General features: G+C 43.4%; 3 protein-coding genes across 7 annotated transcripts in view; 1 reads left to right on the forward strand and 2 right to left on the reverse strand.

Annotated features, from left to right (window-relative positions):
• Positions 1–10,195, reverse strand: part of LOC124014238 (GRB10-interacting GYF protein 1-like) — a 39,248-nt gene extending 29,053 nt beyond the window's left edge. Inside the window, exons 1-3 of one of the 3 annotated variants that reach the window (XM_046329041.1) lie at positions 9,697–10,195; positions 3,452–4,001; positions 1,624–1,687 (exon numbers count right to left, since the gene is read on the reverse strand). In XM_046329041.1, the coding sequence (XP_046184997.1) occupies positions 1,624–1,658 (35 nt within the window). In that variant the 5' untranslated portion in view covers positions 1,659–1,687; positions 3,452–4,001; positions 9,697–10,195. The remainder of the gene's footprint in view (positions 1–1,623; positions 1,688–3,451; positions 4,002–9,696) is intronic. The other 2 variants (XM_046329043.1, XM_046329040.1) reach the window with 2 other exon arrangements.
• On the forward strand, positions 1,399–12,311 carry LOC124014239 (ribonuclease P protein subunit p20-like). Of its 2 annotated transcripts, none has more exons than XM_046329044.1 (2): positions 1,399–1,499; positions 10,916–12,311. In XM_046329044.1, the coding sequence occupies exons 1-2, from the start codon at positions 1,466–1,468 to the stop codon at positions 11,425–11,427; spliced, it is 546 nt and encodes a 181-aa protein (XP_046185000.1). In that variant the 5' UTR covers positions 1,399–1,465; the 3' UTR covers positions 11,428–12,311. The 2 variants fall into 2 exon arrangements, with proteins under 2 accessions (XP_046185000.1, XP_046185001.1); XM_046329045.1 differs by lacking the exon at positions 1,399–1,499 and adding an exon at positions 10,374–10,634.
• Positions 12,312–12,996: 685 nt separating this feature from the next.
• LOC124014486 (erythropoietin-like) lies at positions 12,997–26,356 on the reverse strand. 2 transcript variants are annotated; one of them, XM_046329551.1, is made up of 5 exons: positions 26,081–26,356; positions 16,638–16,768; positions 16,405–16,491; positions 16,035–16,199; positions 12,997–14,578 (listed from the first exon to the last, which is right to left on the reverse strand). In XM_046329551.1, exons 1-5 carry the CDS (start codon positions 26,094–26,096, stop codon positions 14,423–14,425), a joined length of 555 nt encoding a protein of 184 aa, XP_046185507.1. In that variant the 5' UTR covers positions 26,097–26,356; the 3' UTR covers positions 12,997–14,422. The 2 variants fall into 2 exon arrangements, with proteins under 2 accessions (XP_046185507.1, XP_046185506.1); XM_046329550.1 differs by lacking the exon at positions 26,081–26,356 and adding an exon at positions 25,610–25,935.
• Positions 26,357–26,671: the final 315 nt, after the last annotated feature.

Genomic DNA, 26,671 nt, shown 5'->3' on the forward strand with positions numbered 1-26,671 from the left:
GGAGAAGGAAGTCAACACACACAAATACATGATGAAATGGGCTAAATACCAACACATGTCGTGGCGCAAGCAATAGCACTATTGTACAGACATTTGACAAAAGCCCTATTCGGACGGGATAAGTTTTACTGGGGGAGCTCAGGCAATGTAATCATATGCACAAGCATAAATCACCACATCCATCATTTTTGTCTTGTCCGAATCTTCCATGGCAGTCATTTTTACTTGGCAGGAAGGTTGTTATCCCAGCCCTAAAAACCTAGTGTTTTCAGCAAACTCCCAGGTCCTCTTATAATACTTATCCGGTGTGACTCGTCATCCCTGTGTTTTGAGGGATATTACAGAGTTTAACAGGTGCTGCACCCAGTTGGGGTAAGAACATGGGACCAAATTGACACTTAAAACAAAGCGCTATGTGTACATAGCCTACAGATGAAAGATCTGGTTTTTTTTTTACATATCAACAGTCCTAGTGCCGTACTTCGCTCTTAAAAAGATGAAGTGGACGATATTGTGCCGATGAACTGATAAATTGCCAAATGTCAGTTAATTAAATGTCTGCATAGGTTACAGGTCATGGTTCACGCATTATTATTTAGACTTTCTCTGAACTGAAGGCCATTAGGGGCGGCGGGGTAGCCTAGTGGTTAGAGCGTTGGACTAGTAACCCGAGCTGACAAGGTACAAATCTGTCATTCTGCTCCTGAACAGGCAGTTAACCCACTGTTCCTAGGCCGTCATTGAAAATAAGAATTTGTTCTTAACTTGCCTGGTTAAATAAAGGTAAAATAATAATAATAATGTCAACATTAGACTCTCTCTAGACACTTCAAATACCTTCACGCCTAGAAGAGCCTCCAGGCTTCCGTCATACCGGTCCCATTTTTAAATTACGAAAATAAATCATTACTGGGCAGTTTGGTCATACTAATCCAGTCCGAATCGTCCACTTGAAAAACGGACACGCTGGAGTAATAATTACATAAGCAACGTTCTATAGTAACAGTAGTCCCGTGCAGATAGGGCTAAAGCCACTACGACAGAAGGTACTTTTGAAGAAAAAGGGAAGGAAGAGGGCATGGATGTGTGTGTGTTGCCACACGGAAAGCGAGGTCTGAGGAGTGATCTGGGCCCGTATCCACAAAGTGTCTCAGAGTAGGAATGCTAGGATCTATCCACTCCATATAGTCATATAGTCCAATGTTATTCATTACGATCAAAAAGACAAAACTGATCCAAGATCAGCAAGTCTACTGTGAGACTCTTTGTGGAGACTCTTACGGTCCATGTTGGTTGGTGGAGCACTAAAATGCACACGGCACAAGCAGCCAGCCAGAAGTCACAGTCTATTAAAAAGGTGTCCAACCACTGGCCTGCTACCAAACCAAGACCTACGCCTCCCTCCTCAAATGAATCTCCACACAAACATTTACTGAGGGCTCAGCAGCCAGGAGACGAGGAGGAAATGGACAGAATAGAAGGAGAAGAGGAGCAAGAGGGTAAGGGAAGGAATTGATTTTTTTAAGCCTGTTCAGTACGCAGTAGAAAGTGGTAAGAACAGAGCAGCAAGAGAGGAAGAGAGATAGATGGACAGAAGTGTTCAAGAACAAAAAGACGAGTTACCATTCTGGGCCGAAGTTAAGTGTCTCAGCAGTCATATTCCTCACGTCTTTACAGAGCTGAGTATCTGGAAACAGGAGCAAGAAAATGATTCATCTGTGAGTGACACACACCGTGGCTTCCGTTAGCCGGTAATTGCCGGCTTTTGGCCGATAAAAAGAAATGTCAAAAGCCGATAAATGAAATTGCCGTTGGCCAATTGTCCGAAAGAGAAACTGAATTTCAAAAATCACATTGCGAAATAAAGCCTTTTAACCTATTCATTGATGGAAATACATTTGACTGGTCATGCTTATCAATCTATAAGGTCATTTGCATAATTTAGTGGAATTAAATTGCCGCGTGTACAGTATATTCGTTCTGCATTTTATGTATTCATCGCACGCGTACAGCATACAGAGCGTTTGAACTGAAAATCTGTCAGGCAGCGCAAGAGCTGCTGCTACAGCATCTCAAACAGCAAATGCATAGGCAATGGAAAGCCGGCTTTGTCAGCACGTCACGCATCTCTTTGCAATGAGCTGGAGGCAGTATGCATTTTGAGAACGTATACTTAAAATAGTTTGAAACCGGAACGTTTTACTACATATTATGAAGCATGTCTTACCTTGCTTCAAAGTAGCCTAGCAAACATCAGACCATATCTGTGGAGGAAACTATTTTAAATATAAACTTTCTTTCATTGTCCAGTAGCCAAATGCACAATCCTAGTCATATAGATAGATGGGTTAGCTGACACGATCACTAAAACGATGGGCGTGCTTCCATGAGGCAGAACTCAGCATGCTGTTGTGATTCTGGAAGGCCAGATTGCGAGCAAGAATGTCATGAAACCACCATGTGGGAAATCGTAAGTGGCTTGTTTTTAGCTCGTTTCATCTTGTTCTCGATACCATGTCTTGTTTTGAGGTGTTTTGACTGATGTCAATGCTAATATGGCTAAAATTCACTAGCTAACCAAGGACTGTAACAATGTATTTGAGAGACAAGTACTCATTGTGCAAACGTATTTATCCCGTCTGTTTTGACCCCTAGTTGCGCACGCGTTGGTTTTGTTGCTAAACAAACAAGCAACCCATGCGAGTTGTTGCGTACTAGATCTCCCCTCTTTCTAAACTTCAAATTGATATTGTCAGATGACAATGATCGAGATACAAAGATGTTACTATAACATGAAATGAAACTGTTCCGCGAAAATGAAAACCCTAACTGGCATGCAGAACCGTATATATGGGAAGATAAATTGGCATTCCACGTGAGAAAGTTTACCGACTCCTCGTTTAGCCTGTTACCGGGAACTTCAGGAGAGTAACGGCGGAATCTGGGAAGAACCAGTAGGAGAGGGAAGAGGATGGACGGGACAGGTTACATTTTTTTTTTCTTCTGGTTATCTTGATCTCCCCCTTAAGTCATTTGTGTGTCATTTCATCAAACAGGGAGCTTCAAGCGTCAGACAAGCTCAACACATATATAGTGGATTTGATTAAAAACACACATAGGGTGTGTCTATATGGAAAAATACACATTCGAACAGAGGACTTTCAGTTGACAAAGATTACTTGTAGTCGGGGACAGCCCTACGTCATTGCATCCTCGACTTGCTTGTTCTGTAGAATTAGCCGAATCTGTCACTGTGAGCACCGCGGGTGGACGGCCTAAGCAGGTTACGCACCCAATACATATGGGTCCTTGTAAAGTTCTCAAATGTCTGGTAAATTAAAAATGCTGCAGGTCAAATGTCCAGTGCCACATTTTCCTGACGGAAACCCTGACACACACCAACTAACAAATGCCATGCACACACGCGCGCACGCACACACACACCTCTTACCCTGTCCAGAAGAGTGGACCAGGCTGGACGTCGCTGGACCAGGCTAGGACTGGCTTAGAAGGCTGAGTGAGAAGGCTGAGTGGTGCTTACACAGCTGTGGTAACAGAGCTCCCCAACACACACAGAGATAGAGAATAGCTGCCTGTTTCAGGTGTGTATAGGGGATAGAGTACTGGTATGGATATGAGGACAGTTTGGAAGAAGCCTCTGCTCACAACTGGGAAAAAAAGTCGTAAAAAGAAAAACAAGAAACTGGAATAACCCGAAAACGAGTTGACAAAACAAACAAAATAAAATACTCGATAGTAACAATAATGATTACGACAACAGCAGTAATATCACATTTGACAAAAAAAACAAGATTAATCTCGATTTAAATCAAAACGCAGGGGAAAACAGAACAGGCTGCTGGAACAGCTGCCAGGAGCAGACGCGACTCTCCCTCCTCTCCTGCTTTTCTCTCCTGTCGTTTCCTCTCCGACTGAAACGTGGCTTGACTGACCCTCTAGGTGACGACACCTTTGATTCCTGTCCACCTCCTTTCAAAATGCTGTAAACAACAAGAAAAGAGAGAGTGAGCGATAGCAAGTAGAGAGAAACAAACACACCCGGTCACAGCTTGGCAGACAGGAAATCTATGTAGTTGAATTTGTGTTGGAACGACACATTTTTAATGCAGTTTGGACTGCTTAGAAAGAGTATTGATAGAGTCAACTTGTTTAAGCATATAACATTTTGTTCACATTTCTTTTTCCGTAGAATAAGATGGCTACTGTAGCCTTCCACTGAGAACGTTTGGGTTTATTCATGTCCATTTGATGCAAATTAATAATCAACATCACAAGAGCTTTGCCATCAATAATAACCATCAATAATAATGAACTTAGTCAACAACTTTCCATGTTTACAGAATGTGCGCCCCCTGTGACTCATACAATAGTGATGACACCCTTTTGCAAAAACAATGCACCTGTTTGGAAACGGCACCTGCAAATGTCATGGCAACAACAATATCCAAGCAACAGAATGCCACCCCCAGGCTTTGCAGTAAAAACAGACACCCAACAGACAGACACCTATGAGCCTGCATTGCTGCTCCCATAGAGTTTGAAAAGCCCCTCACACTATAGAAATCTTGTCAGGTGATTGTAATTCTATGGCTTCTCTTCTTGAAATGCACAGCTGAGAATAGGTGGACTAGCAGCTAATTAAATCATTCCAGGGATGTGCATGTCTCCTTTCATGAACGATTCGATATGCATTTAGAAACAGTGGCGCCAATAAGATACAGGAACGATATGTTTCAGTTTGAAACGATTCAGTAAGAGTCGGTTTGATTTGGAGGCACAAATGAATGCAATTCGGCTCGATGCACTAACATTTTCCATTATAAAATAGTGTCTACTGCTGACGAGAGCTCAGGGGCTGGGCCTCTCGGAGCTGGACCTCTCAGAGCTGGATCTGTCTGCGATAACTTCTCTAAACCGAGTGGCTATTTGTTAGTGTCCATGTATATGTAGGTACCTTTGCCATAGTGCAGACAGAGAAGCTACCACCCCACTATCAGATTAGGGGTGTGGGCAATTCCCACTTTTTTTTTTATCTGAAATCACCATCAACCACTGATTAACTGGTAATTTTCACAGATAAATATTGCCATAGTACTAGCTCACAACAATTTTATCTTTAGAAATGATCATGGCATTTAGCCAATTAATATAATGCAGCTTTTGGATTTTACCGCCGTCTGAAAAGCAAATGGTTAAAACCGTTTGTAATTTTACTAAGTTTCTATGGCTCAAAAAAAGATTGCTGTCCTTAATGAAATTACCTGGTTCATGTAAAAATGACCAAATACACTGACTGTTTAAAGCAAAACTTTCTAAACTTTCTTATGGTGAATCTGAACAATCGAAAACCCCAATCAGCAGATGGATACGTGTTGCGTCCACTCCAGTAGGCTAAAAATACTCTGGTAAAAAAAAGATTTTAAAAAAGACACTTCTACACCGCATTTGGTGACAATTCGTTGAGTGACAAGCAAATGAATAAAACCTGATTTGACACTGTGAAAGCCATTCAGCATCTGAGTGCTGAAGGTGCCATGCAGATGTCCAAATAGCCTATTAGAACAGAGATAGATTTGCTCGTGCCAACGATGGGTAAGGCCTGTCTCCCTCACTGTGCACAGCTGTTATTCTGAGAGTCACATGCATAAAAGTTATATAGGATAGGCTACTGAACTGAAGGAGAGGAAGCATCAGTCACAACAGATGAGGGGTTTTTTTCTCGGAATAAAACAAAACAACACTTGAGCAGGAACTGATTCATATCCATACATAATGAATCTATAAAAACGACACAGAAAAAGGCCCCTACCTACACAAAACAACATTAACAATAAGCAGAATGAAGCAGACAAAAAAAAAAATCCTAGATAAAGTTGAATATTTTTTATAATATTTTCAGTGTGCTCTAAAATAGAGTATGTCTAGATTCTGAAATTAAAAATGTTCACATTACATTATTCAACATTAAAAATATGAAAATCTCAAAAGTAACCTTTCAAATTTTTGTTTGGAACAATATACATCTTCAAACAAGTCAGGTTTCCAGAGTAAGATCTCTAGTACTTGGGAAGATGACACATTTTATACATAGATATTGCCATTATATGTCATTAACCAATCAGGATAGCACATGAAGAAAATCATCAGCAGAGTTCCCTTTGAATCCATGTTCCCACACACTGTGTTGGTGTTGCTCATAACTTCAAAATTAGCAGAGAGCCCACTCTGGAAATGTAATAAACTTGAAGAGTATATTGTGCCAAACCATGTGTTAAAATTAACTAAATCAACAAGGGTACTTTTGAGATTAATTTTTATATTTTTTATTGTTTGTATCTATCAAGGATTCCCATCAGTTTCTTCCAATGCAACAGACAATGTTGCTGGACCCTAGGAAGAGTAAGGCAGTTATTTCATATTTACATAAATATTCCGACCCTTTACTCAGTACTTTGTTGAAGCACTTTTGGCAGTGATTACAGCCTCGAGTCTTCTTGGGTATGATGCTACAAGCTTGGCACACCAGTAAGAGTTTATCACATTCTTCTCTGCAGATTCTCTAAAGCTCTGTCAGGGTGTGTCGCAGCCATCCGCGACCGGAAGACCCATGAGGCGTTGGTCCAGCATCGTCCGGGTTGGGGGAGGATGTCCTTGTCCCATCTCTCTCTAGTGACACCTGTGGCGGGTCAGGCGCATGCACTTCTACATTGTTTCCTCTGACTCATTAATGCGGCTGGCCTCTGTGTTAAGCAAGCAGTGTGTCAAGACGCAGTGCAGCTTGGCAGGGTTGTGTTTGAGAGGATGCATGGCTCTTGACCTTCGACTCTCCTGAGTCTGTAGGGGAGTTGCAGCGATGGGACAAGACTAACTACCACTTGGAAATCATGAAATTGGGGGGGAAGTACACACGGGATGAAATCCAGGATCTGGCTGGGCCACTCAAGGACATTGAGATCTGTCCCGAAGCCACTCATGCGTTCTCTTACTGTGTGCTTAGGGTCGTTGTCGTGTTGTACGGTGAACCTTCGTCCCAGTCTGAGGTCCTGAGCAGATCTCTGTACTTTTCACTGTTCATCTTTCTTTCAATCCTGACTGGCCTCCCAGTCCCTGATGCTGAAAAACACTGCACATCATAGGAATGGTGCCAGGTTGCCTCCATACGTGATGCTTGGTATTCAGGCCATAGAGTTCAATCTTCATTTCATCAGACCAGAGAAGCTTGTTTCTCATTGTCTAAGAGTCTTTAGGTGCCTTTTGGCAAACTCCAAGTGGGCTGTCATGTGCCTTTTACTGAGGAGTGGCTTCCTTCCGGCCACTCTACCATAAAGGCCTGATTGGAATGAAACAAAATGTGAAAAGGGAAGGGGTCTGAATACTTTCCAAACACTGTATATTCTGGCCCCACCCTTGCTACTATAACAGCCTCCACTCTTCTGGGAAGGCTTTCCACTAGATGTTGGAACATTGCTGCAGGGACTTGCTTCCATTCAGCCACAAGAGCATTAGTGAGCTGGGGCACAGATGTTGAGCAATTAGGCCTGGCTCGTAGTCAGCGATCCAATTCATCCCAAAGGTGTTTGATGGGGTTCAGGTCAGGGCTCTGTGCAGGCCAGACACGTTTTTCCACACCAATCTTGACAAACCATTTCTGTATGGACCTCGCTTTGTGCATGGGGGCAATTGTCATGCTGAAACAGGAAAGGGCCTTCAAACTGTTGCCATAAAGTTGGATGCACAGAATGGTCTAGAATGTCATTGTACGCTGCAGGGTTAAGATTTCCCTTCACTGGAACTTATGGGGCCAAACCATGAAAAACAGCCCCAGACCACACTCCTCCTCTACCAAACTTCACAGTTGGCACGATGCACTCTGCAAGGTAACGTTCTCCTGGCCAGATTCGTTCTTTGGACTGCCAGATGGCGAAGCGTGATTCATCACTCCAGAGAACATGTTTCCACTGCTCCAAGGTCCATTGGCTACAGGCTTTGTTTTTTGTTGTTAAATTTATCCTTTATTTAACTAGGCAAGTCAGGTAAGAACAAATTCTTATTTACAATGACGGCCTACCAGGGAACCGTGGGTTACCTTGCTTGTTCAGGGGCAGAACTGCAGATGTTTACCTTGTCAGCTCAGGATTTGATCCAGCAACCTTTTGGTTATTGGCCCAACACTCTAACCACTCGGCTACACCCCTCCAGCAGACACTTGGCATTGCGCATGATGATCTTAGGCTTGCTTGTGTGTGATTGCTCGGCCATGGAAACCTATTTCATGAAGCTCACGACGAACAGTTATTTTGCTGACGTTGCTTCCAGAGGCAGTTTGGAACTTGATAGTGAGTGTTGCAACAGAGGACAGATGATTTTATGCACTACGTGCTTCAGCACTCGGTGGTCCACTCAACTTAAAAAATATAGATATTTTTTGAAATACCTAGACCAATCAAGGGCAGGCAAAGACTGGAAGTAGTTACGCAACATATCGAATACTAACAAATTAGATCAAGATTAACTTCTCACTAGCCAGCCAGCTAACCGGTCAAAAAGTTAGGGGTAAACAAACAGTGATGTAAGTATGATGGGACAGCTTTACAGTCAGTGTCAGCAGGCCCAGTAACAAATTAGTTTGGCAAAATAAATATCATGCAAATAATTTGTTGTGACAGCCAAGTATGTTAATAACGACTTGTGAGCCTGCTGAAAACCTTTATTGAAACGACAACAAAAAAAATGTCAGTAGTTTGCTTAGGATGCCACCAAAAGTTAGGCTAATTACATGAGAGTAAGGAAGTACCCTACGGCTGTACCCTACTCGGGGCGTGGTCACGTTAAATCACGCCTCGTCTTGTGTATCTGTAATATTAGCAAGCAACAATGACAGTAAACACCATGGCCAACCGGTGTACCATGGGTCGGTTTAGGAAATACAGCTAGCTAGTAATGTATAGTAAGATTCAGGTGTTATTTTCAGCTAAATAAAGTCATACATACTATGTACTTGTTGCGGTCTTTAATGCCAGATAACTGATATAGTTTTCCTTAAACCATTGTGGCAATTCATTGATTTACTAGAGAATCTTGCTCGTTTGGAATTTAGTAGCAGCCACCATTGGGCCATGTAACGTTAGTAAGCAACGCGGACATGACTCGAGCATCAAACACCTCTATCAGAAAAGGCACGGGACAATCGCTTGAGATAAAATGTTAAATAATTGTATTCAGATTGTTGCTTATCAATGAACAATTGTTTACCCAGCTAATAATATTTCAATGACATAACGTTAACAATGAGTATCTGGCCGTGTAAGACATTCGGTTTCCATGCAAGGTTCAAATGACACAAGATATGGCGAAGGGGGCGGAGTGTCCGCGTGTGTGAATCAACGCACTCCCTTCCCTTGTCAATCGGCCGCCCCTACAACTCTACCCCGCTGCTTACAATGGCCTTCCACAACCCGAGCAAAACAAACCAATAAAAATAAATAGTAACCAATAATGCCGTCGTTCTACGGCTCGCTCAGAGCCCCATCTTCTGAAACACCATTTCATTAAGAGAGAATTTAGGCACCTGACTCGCGTTTGTATGGGCCCTCTCAGATTAAAGTGATTTGCTAACTATGTAACGTTATGACAGTGTCAACCATTCCCAAAAATACTCAAAGAACCATAGCTTACCTTTGAATTAATGTCGTTTATTTATTTATTTTTAAATACGTTTTGTTGTGTACAATCTTCGGTTTTAATTCATATGCATTGGTTTCCTTTCTCTTTCTGTAAACATCCTCCTCCGACAGAATGGTACTGATACTCTCATGAAGTCGTGTTCAATGTTTGATTTGTTTACCCCCCTCTCCTACGGTCGCTGCGTGTTGATGTCCAGTCGAGAAGTCTGCTCCTTACTCTTGTTGTTTGTGTTTTCAGAGAAAGATGGCCGCCCTACTCACACCACGTGACGTAACATTGACTTGTGTTACGCGTTATTTGCTAATGTTATGCTATTTTCAGACCAACCATCCCACGCTTGCACAGCATGTATAACTTATAATAATTTCATGATTTGCAATTAGGCTGAATCTAATGCATTTTAGCGTGCTCGCAAGCGGTTGTCGTGGTATATCCGTAATCGAGCCACACACGTCAACACTGCACTTCACTTGGGTTGTTTACAGGGGGTGGGCGTTGTAACAACAGGGGTGTAATCGTTATGCAGATTATGTTGCAACCCGTTTACTCCAAACGGAAAACGTAAACGACAGTTTATATTGGTCAAATTCAGTTCGTTCCGTTTGTGCTGTTTCCGTTTTGTTTCTAAACAGTAAACTGTTTCCGTAATGAATACGCCCCATATACTATTATCGCGGATATTCAATTTAAACATTATATTTCAAAAGTAGCTTGGTAAGACTGCAAATATACGTTTTTATTTAACCAGTAATCAGAGGGTGGCGCAGCACTGTATTTTATATGTATTTTCATAATATTAACTGATGGAGAACGTTTTCGTATTGATTACTTCCGGGGCACCTCTGTGTTTCCAGAAGTTCACAAACCTCTCAGGTTTTGAATTCCCCAGCACGATATAGTCATCATTTGAATAATTTGGTTGCCTGAAGGTACAGTCTGATTGCTTTCACGTTCTTATTTTGTCTTAACGTTAACTACCTTTGTTTGGAGTGACACATTTTAGCACAGAGTGTAACGGTTAAATTACATTACGTTTCAATCTAGATAACGTTAGCTAGCTACCAGTCGATCTCCCTGGTATTTGAGTATTTCAGAACCTTCAGTAAATTGGCTAAGCAGTATATTTGCTGCCTGAAAGATGATTGTGTTGATCTTCCGTTCTTGTCATTGACATTTCCTTTCCTGTTGTTTTTGCCACCTATTACTGCAGTGCTCCATTCCATTACTTCCCTGTTTCTGACTGACTCAATCGTGATGACAGAACCACACAGCCCTATCTCTGCCTCCGTCCCCCAGACAACCCCAGGCATCATCATGCCCCCGGCCGACGGCAGTGGCACAGCGGTGGAGATGGACCCTGTGGAGTACACCCTCCGCAAGCGTCTCCCCAGGAAGCTGCCCAAGCGCCGCAATGACGTGTACGTCAACATGAAGACAGACTTCCGGGCCCAGCTGGCCCGCTGCCAGAAGCTGCTGGAGGGAGGAGGCCACAGGGAGATCTGCGTCCATGGTCTGGGCCTGGCCATCAATAGGGCCATCAACATCGCCCTGCAGCTCCAGGCCAGCAGCCAGGGGGCGCTACAGCTGGCGGCCAACACGTCTACAGTGGAGCTGGTGGACGATCTGGAGCCTGAGGACCCGGACGAGGCGGGGGAACCCATGACACGCACTCGGAATAATTCGGCTATTCATATCAAAGTGTTCTACCCAGACCCACAGTGACCCGAAACGCATCACCATCAGTCCTAGCTCGGATATGGCTAGCTACCTCCATTGTCATGGTGTCTGTAATATAGTAATGGAGGCTAGTCCTACAGGGGGTATAATATATGTCACCTGGTTAATCCCGCCAGAGATCCTAACCCTCTGCGGTGGCTGTTATCCAGATGTGGGGAATAATGAGAAGTGTCTATGAACTGAGCTGATTTCAGAGCTTTTGGAAGCTCTTTCTCAGCTTTGTCATTTTGTTATGCATGTCAGTCAGAGAAGTGTATTTGTTAGTATCAAGATGTGATGTTTCATGCCATCATGTCCAATCCCTCACTGCCTGAAAAAAAGAACTCCCATAGGAAATGGGACAGACCACACTAAGGCTGCGTTTACACAGGCAGCCCAATTCTGATATGTTTTCCACTAATGGGTCTTTTGACCAATCACATCAGATCTTTTCACATGAGCTCTTTTCAGAACTGGTCTTAGTGGGAAAAGAATATCAGCGTTGGGCTACCTTTTGTAAACGCAGCCTAACTCATGCAAGCTACAATACTCATGTTCCACATGGGAATACATGCTCTGAAAAGGATGTGGATTTAAAGCTTACATAAAACCTTGTAGATTTTTTTTTTTTAAAGTGTAAACACTGAATATTAGTTGACTATGGGAATTAAGTAATATTTTTTGGTAATTTGCTGGTCAGATTTAAGTTTACCAACTCTATATGAAATTATGCATTTTTACCTACCAATGCCAAACATTTGACATACAAACTCTGTCAAGTCAGTAAATGTTAGTTTTTTTTACATCATACAAATGTATGTTTTTGGCTTCAGTATTTGAATGTATGTACAGTATTTATTGTACATGTGTAATAAAATAAGGAAAGTACATAAGTTTTTTTTCATGAAACATTAAGTGTAAAACTGACAATCATCCAGTCATTTTTGCAGTTAGTGACAGTGAATCTCCACTAGGTGGCATTCAAATGCTTCTTTCGTGCACTGCTTACACTACTCAATATATAGTTTTTTACCTTTATTTAACTAGGCAAGTCAGTTAAGAACAAATTCTTATTTTCAATGACTGCCTAGGAACAGAGGGTCAACTGCCCTGATCAGGAGCAGAACGACTGATTTTTACCTTGTCAGCTCAGGATTTGATCTTGCAACCTTTTGGTTAGTAGTCCAACACTAACCACTAGGCTACCTGCATATTAAGAACTTATTCCTTACTTTTTTTTTACACTCAGTTTATATGTTGATAAGCACCTGCTTGCTTAGGTTAGGTTTAGAATACGGGTAATGGTTAAGTTTAGGGTTAGAGCTAGCGTTAGTAGATAGTTAGTTGAAATGTTACTTGTAGTCTGTAGAGCATCTACAGATGGACTATCCAAATAAAGTGTTACCCATGGCATTCTTTCCAAACCACAGATATATCTCCAGGGGACAGGACAACAAAAGTGATGCAATTATCACACAGACAAACAAACTTCCTCTTGCCTTTTTTTCGTCCATCCTTTTTAAAATTAAAGAATGATATTTTGTATTTAAAAACCAAATGGCACTATGATAGAAGGGGCAAAACAACTGATACAAACAGGGCAAAAACATGTACAAACATCTGCACTGTGACTGTAAAACGTTCAAACGAGAAGCAAAACTACCCAGGAGAACAAATCTAATCCCAAAAGTGAAAGCATCCACCACGTCAGCGACTCCAAAGGTTCCCAGGATTCGGGTTGATTGGCTGCTGGTTGAAGGAAGGTATAAGAGAGACAAAACAGGCATGCAGGATGTTCATCATAAGAACCAATCAATATTTGTCCTGGCAGTCTTGCTATCTGTGTCGAAGCTCTAGTTGAGCACTGGCCTGCATAAGCCAGACACACTGATAATCAGAGCATAGCTTCAGAGTTCTCACGTAAGCCCTTCCTCTCAATCATTTCCTCCTTCAACCCGACTGAACCTCCGCTTCTGTCTCTCCCACCTCTAGTCCGTTCAAATAGGGTTATAAGAGTTGCATAAAACTGTCATTCACACAGATATTATCTCGCACATACATACAGTACATACAAACACACAGATCATTTATTCTATGAAGGGTAACAGACAGGAGTGAACAGTTGGATATTGACGTATACAAATATCTTTACAACATGGTTCAGTGGCGTTATATAGTGATTATGATTAACCGTTGGAGCCCAACGGCGGCCTCTAGTTCATAGTTACAGGATATCTCTCAGAATACTTTCGCCATGACAGTGAGTCAAGCTTAAATGTAGAACTATAAATAAGTAATTACAAAGAGCAATATACAATTCATTTAAGGACACTAATAAACAGCAGTTGGAAAAGTGTTGTGTGTTAAGGATGAGGTGGGCGGTGAAGTTTAAAAGTTTGTGGTATAGGCTAGGCCTCCTCCTCCTGGACTTTGACAGGCTGTCAATGCTGTCAGTCAGGTACAGTGCAGAACAACTCCAACAAGGTGTCATCAGGTGCAATCCAGTGCTTGGCGGTGAGAACTCACAGTCCATGCTAAAACACACAGGCAAGCACACACACACACACACACACACACACACACACACACACACACACACACACACACACACACACACACACACACACACACACACACACACACACACACACACACACACACACACACACACACACACACACACACACACACACACACACACACACACAGTACTGAAGAGCCGTAGAGCGGTGCATTATATGGGCCCCATTCGTGGTTGACTTCCTCATCACATTCCTCCCTCATGTCAATATTCACAAGGTGCTACCTGCTCTTGTTCTTTTAAAGGTCCAATAGGAACTATTCTGTCCACATAGCTTCATTCTCTCCTGAGAGGGTCTGGTCCACACACTCTCCTCTTTTAGATTTCTACCTGGCAACAAGCAGGGTCAATAGTGTAAGAGCCCGCCCCCCCTGCCAGAGGGAGCTCCAATCAGTTCAGCCCTGCCTTGGAGAGCCCCAATCAGCTGCTACCCTGGTGGCAGATGGGTGCGTTGGACAGCAAGAGGTGCACCTTTCCTCGCAGGAAGTTAACGTGGACCTGGAGGAGCTCTGAAGCAGACGACACCCGCCATGTCTCCTCACCTCCAGCCACGCCCCCTGCTGGAGGGGTGTACTCCTGACAGGAAGAAGGAAAAACACAGCGATGTGAAGGATCCAAGAGAAATCTTCATGTTATCCTAGTGCCATCAAACTCAACTCTGGACCTCGAGGCAAGTTCCACTGCTTTTTCAAAAATTGTTCCCCTTTAATCGGGCACTGATTTAGACTTGGGATACCAGGTGGGTGTAAGTCATTATTTTTTATTTTTTTTATTTTATTTCACCTTTATTTAACCAGGTAGGCAAGTTGAGAACAAGTTCTCATTTACAATTGCGACCTGGCCAAGATAAAGCAAAGCAGTTCGACAGATACAACGACACAGAGTTACACATGGAGTAAAACAAACATGCAGTTAATAATACAGTATAAACAAGTCTATATACAATGTGAGCAAATGAGGTGAGAAGGGAGGTGAAGGCAAAAAAGGCCATGGTGGCAAAGTAAATACAATATAGCAAGTAAAACACTGGAATGGTAGTTTTGCAATGGAGGAATGTGGGTACATTATTGGGTACAACAGAAAAAAAGCAGGCCCTGGACCTCGTAGGGTAAGAGTTGAATACCCATGTCCTAGTACTGGGGAAGTGAACAGGCTGGAGATGAGTTGACTAATCCAAAATGTAATTTGACACAAAGATCCAGACGATCCAGGGGTCTGATTACCACCATCTTTATAGTTACTTCTTAATCCCTGTTACGTGTAAGCCATTTCTACCTAACCCTGATAGTGCATATCAGCAGTAGGTCTATTTCACCAGGGTACAAGCCTTGGGCGATGTTTGTTTGATGTCTCTACTAAGAAACCTCTCAGTGGCCCTTGAGCCTGAATGTACAGATGGAGTGACTGGAGCTCCGTTTGTCTTTCCATGGCCTTGGCGTGTACCCAGTGAACTCTGCCTGCCTGTCAGTGACCTCACTGGTGGAAGCGATTGTGGTTGTTGGAATTTCTGCTACTATCTAAGAACCAGCCCCAGGGATTTCTTCGAATTTCTCAGACATGACAGTTCTTTACAGTCCGGTATGACACAACCATACAGCCCCCCTTCCCTTCTTCCCCTCTTCCCCCTTCCCTCTTCCCCCTTCCCCTCTTCCCCTCTTCCCCCTCCCCCTCTTCCCCTCTTCCCCTCTTCCCCCCTTCCCTCCACTAGCAAGCTCTACAGTGTGGAAATAGTAGTAACTGAGTTATTCAGATTAAACCTTGCGTGTCTGTAGGAATGCATCTGCCTGGACAGGGCCCTAAGTGAACTAAATATAGCGAACATTCCAATTCTTGTCTCCAATAGCAACATCGATAAGTCATTCAATAATAACTACAATGAAATGGTGGGAATTACAGCACTGATTGATTACCTGTTCACCTGTTTGCCTGACAGTTATTTTACCTCAATATCCACCACTCCGTCCTCATGCCACAAACTCACTCTGCCATTGACGTTTGCCCTTTGAACCCTGACCTCTGTGACCTAGCTCACCTGGATGTTGAGGCTGCGCAGCACCTGTCCGATGGTGAAGATGTTTCTGAGGCTGTTGTCTATGTGGCTGTGCAGCTCTGTGTTGGTGACGGACGTTCGTAGCGAGCCGATGGCCTGGTTTAACAGCCACAGGCCAGACTGAACCTCCTGAGCTTGCTCCAGTGCCTACAGAATCACACAGAGACATAGTTCACCAGTTGACCAGAGCCATGTGATTTAGGTTGAAACCTCAATGGCCAAACTCTCTTTCTATGACTCTACAACGGGATAACAGGATTGATTCTTAGAGAGAGAGAGAGAGAGAGAGAGAGAGAGAGAGAGAGAGAGAGAGAGAGAGAGAGAGAGAGAGGGTGAGACTGTTGTTACTCACAGTTTTCCTCTCCCAGACGTTGAAGTCTACTTTGGTTTGGGGAACAGTGACGGGCTCTGCAAGACCACGTCCTTCTTTACATGCCAGCTGAGAGGAAACATGGATAGATTAGAGGACGGATGGAGAAATGTGAGATGAAATGTGACTATTACTCTGACTATCTCTGTAAATAGCACCAGCTCATGGCCATCAATAGGCCAGAGCAGACGTGGATGTGGTGTGTAATGTCTCACCATGGCTGCCTCAGCATCTCTGGCCTCTTCAATGAAGTGTTTTAGGACCCGCAGGTCACAGATCGGACGCAGGGGGTTAGATAGCCCTGGTTTGGTCCACTCCAACACCATCAGCAGAAAGGCAAAGAGTCCTACACACACACACACAAGGGCTTCAGCAAACACACTCTCAACACTCCCTACCATTACCACCCATAACCAATTATAAACCATATGGAGCGTAACACAAGTGTTGGCCACAAGCGGGACTCGGGATGTCGTATCCTTAACACATGGAGGTCAAACTACTTGTGCTGGTGCAAAGAATGACACCTTTTCTTTCTTTATGTATATAATTAATAGCTGTAGCTAGGCATTTTCTATTTATTTGTTTTTTAAAAACTTTTACCCATTTTTCTCCCCATTTTTGTTATATCCAATTGGTGTTTACAGTCTTGTCCCGTTGCTGCAACTCCCCTACGGACTCTGGCGAGTCGAAGGTTGAGAGCCATGCATCCTCTGAAACACAACCCTGCCGCACTGCTTCTGGAAACACTGCTCGCTTTTCCCGGAAGCCAGCCGCACCAATGTGTCGGAGGAAACACCGTCTAGCTGGCGACCGATTCAGCTTGCAGGCACCCGGCCTGCCACAAGGAGTCGCTAGACCGTGATGGGACAAGGAAATTCCGTCTGGCCAAACCCTCCCCCAACCCAGACGATGCTGGGCCAATTGTGCACCGCCTCATGGGTCTTCCGGTCAGGCCGTGACTTGGCATTTAAACTCAGTGGCGTGTATTCAGGGATGCCAAGGGAAGCCAGGGATGCCAAGGGAAGCCAGGCTTCCCCCCAAAAAAATGGACCAAGAAAAAAATACAAAAACATGTAAAACAATTTATCTTTTGTCTCTGTGTTTTCATGATTTTCCTTCAATTCGCAAGAGGCTGAATGTATCTCACCGGAGAAATCATCCAAGTGAGTGAAACGGTGGCTAGCTAGCTAGCTAAAATGGGCTATTTCCTAAATTAGCCATGGAAGGAGATAGGGATTTGGACTTGTGGTTTTACTCAATTCTCCGTACTGGCCAAGGATTATAACGGTGATTCTCACCCAACCATAAATATGAATTAATGAATAGGAACGGATGAACATTGTACCCCTGGACTGAGAGGATGGACGTTCAATATGTATCTAGATGTACAGTGCATTCGGAAAGTATTCAGATCCCTTGACTTTTTCCACATTTTGTTACGTTACAGCCTTATTCTAAAATGTGTTAAATATTTTTTCCCCTCATCAATCTATACACAACACCCCATACTGACCAAGAAAAAAAAGAAAAAAAAACTATTTCCATACGTATTCAGACCCTTTGCTATGAGAATCGAAATTGAGCTCAGGTGCATCCTGTTTCCATTGATCATCCTTGAAATATTTATACAACTTGATTGAAATCCACCTATGGTAAATTCAATTGATTGAACATTATTTGGAAAGGCACAACCCTGTCTATATAAGGTCCCACAGTTGACAGTGAATGTCAGAACAAAAACCAAGCCATGAGGTTCAAGGAATTATCCGTAGAGCTCCGAGACAGGATTGTGTCGAGGCACAGATCTGGGGAAGGGTACCAAAAAATGTCTGCAGCATTGAAGGTCCCCCAGAACACAGTGGCCTCCTTCATTCTTAAATGGAAGAAGTTTGGAACCACCAAGACCCTTCCTATAGCTGGCCGCCTGGCCAAACTGAGCAATCGGAGGAGAAGGGCCTTGGTCAGGGAGGTTACCAAGAACCTAATGGTCACTCTTACAGAGCTCCAGAATTCCTCTGGGGAGATGAGAGAACCTTCCAGAAGGACAACCATCTCCGCAGCACTTCACCAATCAGGCCTTTATGGTAGAGTGGCCAGACGCAAGCCAATCTTCAGTAAAAGGCACATGACAGCCCACTTAGAGTTTGCCAAAAGGCACCTAAAGACTCTCAGACCATGAGAAACAATATTCTCTGGTCTGATGAAACCAAGATTGAACTCTTTAGCCTGAATGCCAAGCGTCACGTATGGAGGAAACCTGGTACCATCCTATGGTGAAGCATGTGGAGGCAGCATCATACTATGGGGATGTTTTTCAGTGGCAGGGACTGGGAGACTAGTCAAGATGGAGGGAAAGATGAACGAAGAAAGTACAGAGAGATCCTTGATGAAAACCTGCTCCAGAGCGCTCAGGGCCTCAGACTGGGACGAAGGTTCACCTTCCAACAGGACAACGACCCTAAGCCAAGACAATGCTTCAGGACCAGTCTCTGAATGTCCTTGAGTGGACCAGCCAGAGCCCGGAGTTGAACCCTGAAAATAGCTGTGCAGCGAGGCTCTCCATCCACCCTGACAGAGCTTGAGAAGCTCTGCAGAGAAGAATGGGAGAAGCTAATGTTGCCCATGAAAGGAAGTTAGGCTAGCGAGCAAGCATTTTAGCCAGGTAGCCTAGGACAACTAAAAATAAAAGCGTATACAGTATGACAGAGTAATAGACCATTTTGTCAACATGATGATGTCATTGGCATTTCTCTGCAAGTAGGGTGAGTCAACATGATTTTTTCTACTTGCACAAACGCACACACACACACAAACACAAATCAGAACCATGGACAACCAGATTATATTTAGCTTATGTTGATTGGACTAAATCTTTTTAATATATATTTTAGTTGTCACTGTATTAGACTAAGCATTGGTGATTTGATGATGTTGAAATGTTGAAGTTGAAATGGTGTCGGAATAGTGGAGGCAGTTCCTGTTTTCGTTGCGACTTGCGGTAACTCTCTGTGGTTCTAAATCAGTAGCTGTTTAGTGGTCCGGAAATGTCGAGAAACATTAACTTGCTTGACCATGCTGTAGGTCATGTTACATACAATATGCTTTCGTGGACTTCGCCAGACAGAGGTTGCTCTCCGGTTTTGTGATGAAACAAAGGTGTGGTTCAATTGATTCTGCCACTGTGTATTCGTATTGTCTAGGCCTTAGGCCTATATATCACGGTCGCGAGGCATATGAACTAGCAGGTTATAGAACAAACAACGTAATTATCACAACATGTATCTTGCAATATGGCTTTTTTTCCTGGCTTGGCTTCCCCAGTGATTTTACCCACACACCTCTACTGTTTAAACTACATTATCATGACATAAATGCCATTTACTTGGAGCTATGCTGGCCTATGCATGTGAGTGTCATCCTCTCTCTACCCAGCCCACTCTGGCTCGATTCATCTCTCATAATTCTGTCCACATCCCTTCATCCCAAGTCAAGTCATTTTCCCTGTCTCCCATCGTCTGTAGCATCCCCTCCTGCATCTCCGTGCCCCACATTCTGAGCCCATCTCCTAGTCCTTGGCGAACCCCTCTGAATCTCTGAACCTATGAGGAACACACGAACCAGTCACACAGGTTAGTCCTCAGTCAGCCGAATCCTTTGACATCTGAACTGTTCTTTCCTGCTCTGGCCGTAATGCTGTGCCACAGACTGGACACTGTTCTATGCTCTCCACAGCTTGCTTCTCCAGACAAACTACTACTGTTCCGTTCAGTCAATTTAATTCACACTGTAGAAGAATAACGCTTCGAATTGGGAGTTACTTGGTACACCTGACTTGCAAGCAAGACAATGGGTCTCGCCTGTTGGGCCTCCGTCATCCAGAACATGAGATCAGATGTGGCCCTGGACACACACACGGAGTGGCTCGCATTCCATGAGGGTCCATGTCAATCGGGCAGCACCATGCTACTGTACACAGCACATAGCAGTGCTTTTGTGGAAATCTGCGGTCTATGTATTACTGAACGCCACGCATAATGGGGTCATGCGTGTTCTTAGTGTGGGAGACGTGTGGTATTTCTAGTGACAGCCTGGTAAAAATGGGCTCAGCAGGCCTTTCCATACATTCAGTCTGCAGGGCACTTCTCCCAGTGCAAACTGTTCCATATTAATAGTGGTAACACCTATGGGTTACACCGACAGCTCTATGGAGTTGTTCCACACTGCTGCAGGTCATTTGGGCATCCCGTTGAATGAGCTCTTTCACTGCAGCCTGACTGTGTGACGCAGTGAGATGCTACGGATTACAGACAGCACTCCAAGGCTGCCTCGTGCCAGGTCAGACACTGGAAGCCTCCGCTGCTGTTTCCCAGGAACCATTTTGTTGTGGTTTTTAGCCCAATTTTAGCCAATTATTTGAGTTTAGGCAGTTTATACATAAAGAGTTGGCTTATCAAGCAAGATATCTGTTTTGAACAATGAGTGAGTATAAGTGACCTGCGTTCCACCAGATGATGTTTTTTTATTGATTCATATTTACTCCATTTTGGCTGTGGGACGGCTGGAGCCCCTTTGAATTAAGAGACCGGGATTCACAGAGGTAACAATTTTACCCCCTCTTGCAACTTGACACGTAGGATGCTTCACCCTGACACGTAGGATGCTTCACCCTGACACGTAGGATGCTTCACCCTGACACGTAGGATGCTTCACCCTGACACGTAGGATGCTTCACCCTGACACGTAGGATGCTTCACCCTGACACGTAGGATGCTTCACCCTGACACGTAGGATGCTTCACCCTGACACGTAGGATGCTTCACCCTGACACGTAGGATGCTTCACCCTGACATGTAGGATGCTTCACCCTGACACGTAGGATGCTTCACCCTGACACGTAGGATGCTTCACCCTGACACGTAGGATGCTTCACCCTGACACGTAGGATGCTTCACCCTGACACGTAGGATGCTTCACCCTGACACGTAGGATGCTTCACCCTGACACGTAGGTTGTGTTTGGGTGTACAACACCAGACAACGTCCACCTCGTAGGCTATCAACCCTGGAGGCTTCTCAAAGAACCTCTTTATATTGTCTGTCTGTGTTGTCCCACTGTGCTAGAATTGAGCCAGCTATAAGCAGTGGCTTATCTGCGTTCGCTCTCCATTTGACTCCATCCACCCCCTCACCACCTACTGGAACTTCACACCGGCCCTGTGGAGATGAGAAACTAAACCTTTATTCAGTCCAATGTCCAAAGCCACAGAGACGATAGTCCTGCGATCCATTGTGACATAGCTACGCAGCTCTGAGTCCACTTCCCCTTCCAATTAAAATGTGGGTAGGTCAAAATAATGACAAACTTTTGCTGACATATGATTGGGTTCCCTGGGTGGGGGTCCCTGGGTGGGGGTCCCTGGGTGGGGGTCCCTGGGTGGGGGTCCCTGGGCAAGAAATGGTTGAAGATCCCTGTTCTAGAACATTGATGTGCGGACGTGGACGTGTTTTTGGACTGATAAGCATTTAAGCCAGCAGCAGGTGTGTGTGTGTGTGTGTGTGTGTGTGTGTGTGTGTGTGTGTGTGTGTGTGTGTGTGTGTGTGTGTGTGTGTGTGTGTGTGTGTGTGTGTGTGTGTGTGTGTGTGTGTGTGTGTGTGTGTGTGTGTGTGTGTGTGTGCGTCTGCGTGCGCGTGTGTGCGCGTGCGTGTGTGTGTGTGTGCGTGCGTGTGCGCGTGCGTGAGCGTGTGTGTGTGTGTGTGCACACGCATGCGGGGGTGTCTGTGTGTGTGTGAAGTATACAGCTAAACCTATGCAGTATACACATATGTTTAACCCCTTCCAGGTACTTAGGGAGTAGTGACACAATGTAATGACAGGACAAAGTAAAGTTTTAATGGCACTATAACCTTACACCTCATTCCATTCTGAGAGGTTGTGGGTGAAAGAAACATAACTGACCTCATTTAGGACGATATGTCTAAATACCACACCCTTCTATCACTCTGTACAACAAGTTGACAGAGTGACCTTTGCCAGGGCCTTACGTGTGAAGGTGAAGGAGAGTGTGTGCACTCACTTACTCACTCACTCTCAGACTCCGTCACTGGGTGATTCTGCAATACTGACCAATAGTCTACGCTGCATGTCTGCCAGCCACGAGCTGAGCAACGGGACTCTGAGTCCCGGAAGTTGGACAAACGTAAAGGTAACAGGACCAGTGGCAAAAGCACCAAATGCCAAGATTTGACTTCTATTTTTTGCCTTTCTATGGTCTAGTTCTGTGCTGTGCACTGATTATGCACCTTGGCAAGCACCAGACTTAGAGTGTGGCAGATTATTCTCCCAAAGGTCACCTAGCTGTCACTGATGCTCTCTTATGAGAGGACTTTTATTACAAATCCAATCAAGGCTTGACGTTTAACCATTCAAATGACTTCTACATGACCTTGGTTTATTCTCAAGGTGAACTCAGCACTTCAATCCAATTGGGAAGAGTGACAGAGAAATGATGTATAATGACAAACTACACTGGCAGCCTTTTCTCTTAGACTCTTAGTCTAAGATGAATGCACTAACTGTAAGTCACTCTGGATAAGAGCATCTGCAAAATTACTGAAATGTTTTTTTTAAACTTGTAAATGAATATGAAAAGTTTTGAGTAATCAGCAAGCAGGTCACACTGATATGACATCATTTCCTGTGAGGAATCCCAATGTAATGCAATGTCAAAGGGTGGAATCCTGAACTTCCTCTGTGGAAATCAATTTTCTGCTAAATGATCCTTTGTGAAATGTAAACTCATCGCATTCTAACATGAATCAGCATTAACTCGAAGCCTGACTTCCTCACTGCCTCAACATTGCAGAGTCATGCTACAATTAACTAACAGGAAACACATCCATTTCCTTATCCATGGTAAGTAAATAGCCTTGTCAGAGCCAGAACGGCACATAGGACAGGAGCCTCACTCTCCTGTTAGCGTGACGCATCTTGATGTACAAGCACACCCCCGGGACAGGACATCAGTATATCGCAGGGCAGGGCCTTACCCCCAATCCATCAGCTCAACCTTCCAATCTCAGAGAGGAAACGGTAACCATAGGGCTACCGAGTTGGTTGGTACTCATGGTATGGTGAAGGGTAAAAAAGTACTCACATATGAATTTGTTAACCATGAGGCTTTTGATCATCTTGAGTGGGTCTTTTCTATTCAAAACTTTGGAAGCATTCAACTTTCCATCTGAAATAATATAATTCATAAAAATATTATATAAATATCCTAAAGCCAAAAATACACAAATAATACATTATCTAATAAAATTGCTTTAGAAAGGGCCACGAGACAGGGATGTCCTCCCTCTCCCCTCCTGTTTGCACTGGCAATTGAACTGCATGCAGAAATAATTAGACAGGACCCAAATGTAACAGGTATCGGTATTGACAAAAAATGAATACAAACTAAACTTATTTGAGTGTATATTCATGACGATCTCCTGATACACCTGACTAATATTGAAAACGTAATGCCCCCTTGTTAAAAATATTGGCGCGTAATACTCAAAAATCTCAGGAAAAATAAAAATAATAACGCATGAGCTACAGCAATCCCTTAAGTGGACCACAAAAAAATATGAAATAGGATGCTTGATAAGTGACAACAAACAACAAATCTATAAAGGTAGCCTAATCCTGTCACTCAACAACATGAAAGCAGATCTAAATGGAAGAATCTCAGCATACTCCTTACAGGTAGAATAAACCATCTTTGGAATGGCGTGGCTCCCAAAGTTTTTATACCTCTTAAAATCTATTTCTAAACTATTGGAACAAAATTACAGTTAGCAACATTTTTAATCCAGTATAAACTCACGTATAGAACGCATCATACAATTGGCAAATTTCACAAATTCTACAGCACACTGGCAGAGTCGTGTCTTAAGTGTAAAACTAACAATGACTCAATAATGAATGCATTCTTCGAGTGCTATAAAGTCCAAAAGTCATGTGCTGAGTTAGGATGTTGGCTGTCAGAAGTTTTACAATGTAAATGTACTTTTTATCTGCCTAGCTGCATATTTCAAGACATGGCATAGCCTATGAGGTTCGGTGAGATACCCAATGAGTTGGACAATATTATTTTTGTCACTTATATTACCAGTCAAAAGTTTGGGCACACCTACTCATTCAATAGTTTTTCTTTATTTTTTAAAACTATTTTCTACACCGTGTAAGGGCTATTTGACCAAGAAAGAGAGTGATGGAGTGCTGCATCACATGACCTGGCCTCCACAATCACCCGACCTCAACCCAATTGAGATGGTTTGGGATGATTTGGACTGCAGAGTGAAGGAAAAGCAGCCAACAAGTGCTCAGAATATGTGTGAACTCCTTCAAGACAGTTGTAAAAGCATACCAGGTGAAGCTGGTTGAGAGAATGCCAAGAGTGTGCAAAACTGTCATCAAGGCAATGGGTGGCTACTTTGAAGAATCTCAAATATAAAATATAATTTGATTTGTTTAACACTTTTTTGGTTACTACATGATTCCGTGTTATTTCATAGTGTCGATGTCTTCACTATTATTCTACAATGTAGAACATAGGAAAAATGAAGGAAAACCCTGGAATGAGTAGGTGTGTCAAGTTTTGACTGGTACTGTACAGTATATTGAAGAAGCTATTACTTAAAATGCTGGAAGTCAAATGATACTCTAAGGTTAAGACAATGGAATAATCAAATGCTTCATTATTTAAATATGTATTGGAATTCGTTTTCTTAGTGATCCCCAATCAAGTGCAACATGGTAATTGTACCAGCATGCAGCTTCAAATCCAATACTGAAACGTGTGTGGCTCAGGGAGACCCGTGCGTAATTCTTTCCACTGAGCTGGAACCGCGGGGATAAAGCTCCTCCATGCTTCGCCTCATTAGGCTGATAATTCGGAGACTTTACGCATGTAGGCTAGCTCAGTTTGAGCTCTTCGCTGTGTCAAAACCTCTGTGTGAAAATAAACTACTTTTACTGTAATTAACTTCCACTAGCTCACTGCTCACATCATGTGGACATCGAAATGCTCACAAAACACTTACACATTACTTGGGCTACATAGCTAATTATTTTTCCGAAAATGTGGATATAATATCTTGTTTAGGTTATAATATACCAAGTAATTATAAAACGGTCTTACCTCTACTTGAATTGTGGAACATTTGCAAAGCAGTGCGGCATCGTTTAAACACATCTCGCGAAATGATCATATATGTTCACACACTCCTCAACAGGTATTGCAAAGGACATCCGTCAATGTATTCCCAACCATGCCCAGAGCACTTGTCCGCATTCTCCAGACGCTGCATGTGGAGAGTTTAGTGCTGCGTGCATCTCCCAGTCAGAGCCAAATGCAGTAGCCTCCGGCTCCTCATCGGAGCAAGGGTATATCAGGCTTTGTTTGCATCACTGATTTTGGCAACCTGCTAAAACGTGTATTTACCTCCCATCCGCAATGCGAAAAGACGATACAGCCGATAGGGATGCGCAAACACTCTTTACGCACCAACATAGACAACAGCATTCAACCATCAACTCAGGTCGTCCTTTGCCAAACCATGAACATATTCAACCCCAGGAGAATATAACTAAAGCATTACTTGTTACTCACTGGGTGGTAACTCCATATCGGAATCCGCATAGTCCCTCACAGGTTCCTCGCTGTTTCGTCTATATACACCATTAATTGCAACCGAAGCTCTTTTATGGATTTGTCGCTGGTTTTGATTGCACTTATCCGGTAGTTGTTTCTACAACTGATCCGTTAGATTTTTGTTATTGATGACAATGAAAATAAAGTTGCATTGTCCTGTGATGACTATCTGAACGACTTCCGCTGTTATGGGTCCATTTTTCTATTTGATTGTTATCCAAATAATATCCATGTTTTCAAACAATAGTCCCCAAATGTAGCCTAAATCACGTCTCAAAAAAAAGCAAGGAGGGACTTCCCATTCACCCATTATCTTTGAATAATCCCCTGTACACGCTTTCCACTTGGCTGACTACAATTTCTACAGAAATGACATTTTAAACAACGGATCAAATATTCCCTTTTTTTTATTTATTCATTGGACACAGTGGCATCCTTTGTAATCCTGGTATGTGTACCAGAAGTGCCAGTGTACCAGAAGTGCCAGTGTGCCACGGTGCGCTCACAGATCACAGCGTCACAAAAGTAATAGCCTTGTCTTACAGATTT

The sequence above is a fragment of the Oncorhynchus gorbuscha genome, linkage group LG25 (genome assembly GCF_021184085.1).
Source record: "Oncorhynchus gorbuscha isolate QuinsamMale2020 ecotype Even-year linkage group LG25, OgorEven_v1.0, whole genome shotgun sequence".
Classification (NCBI taxonomy): Eukaryota; Metazoa; Chordata; class Actinopteri; order Salmoniformes; family Salmonidae; genus Oncorhynchus; species Oncorhynchus gorbuscha.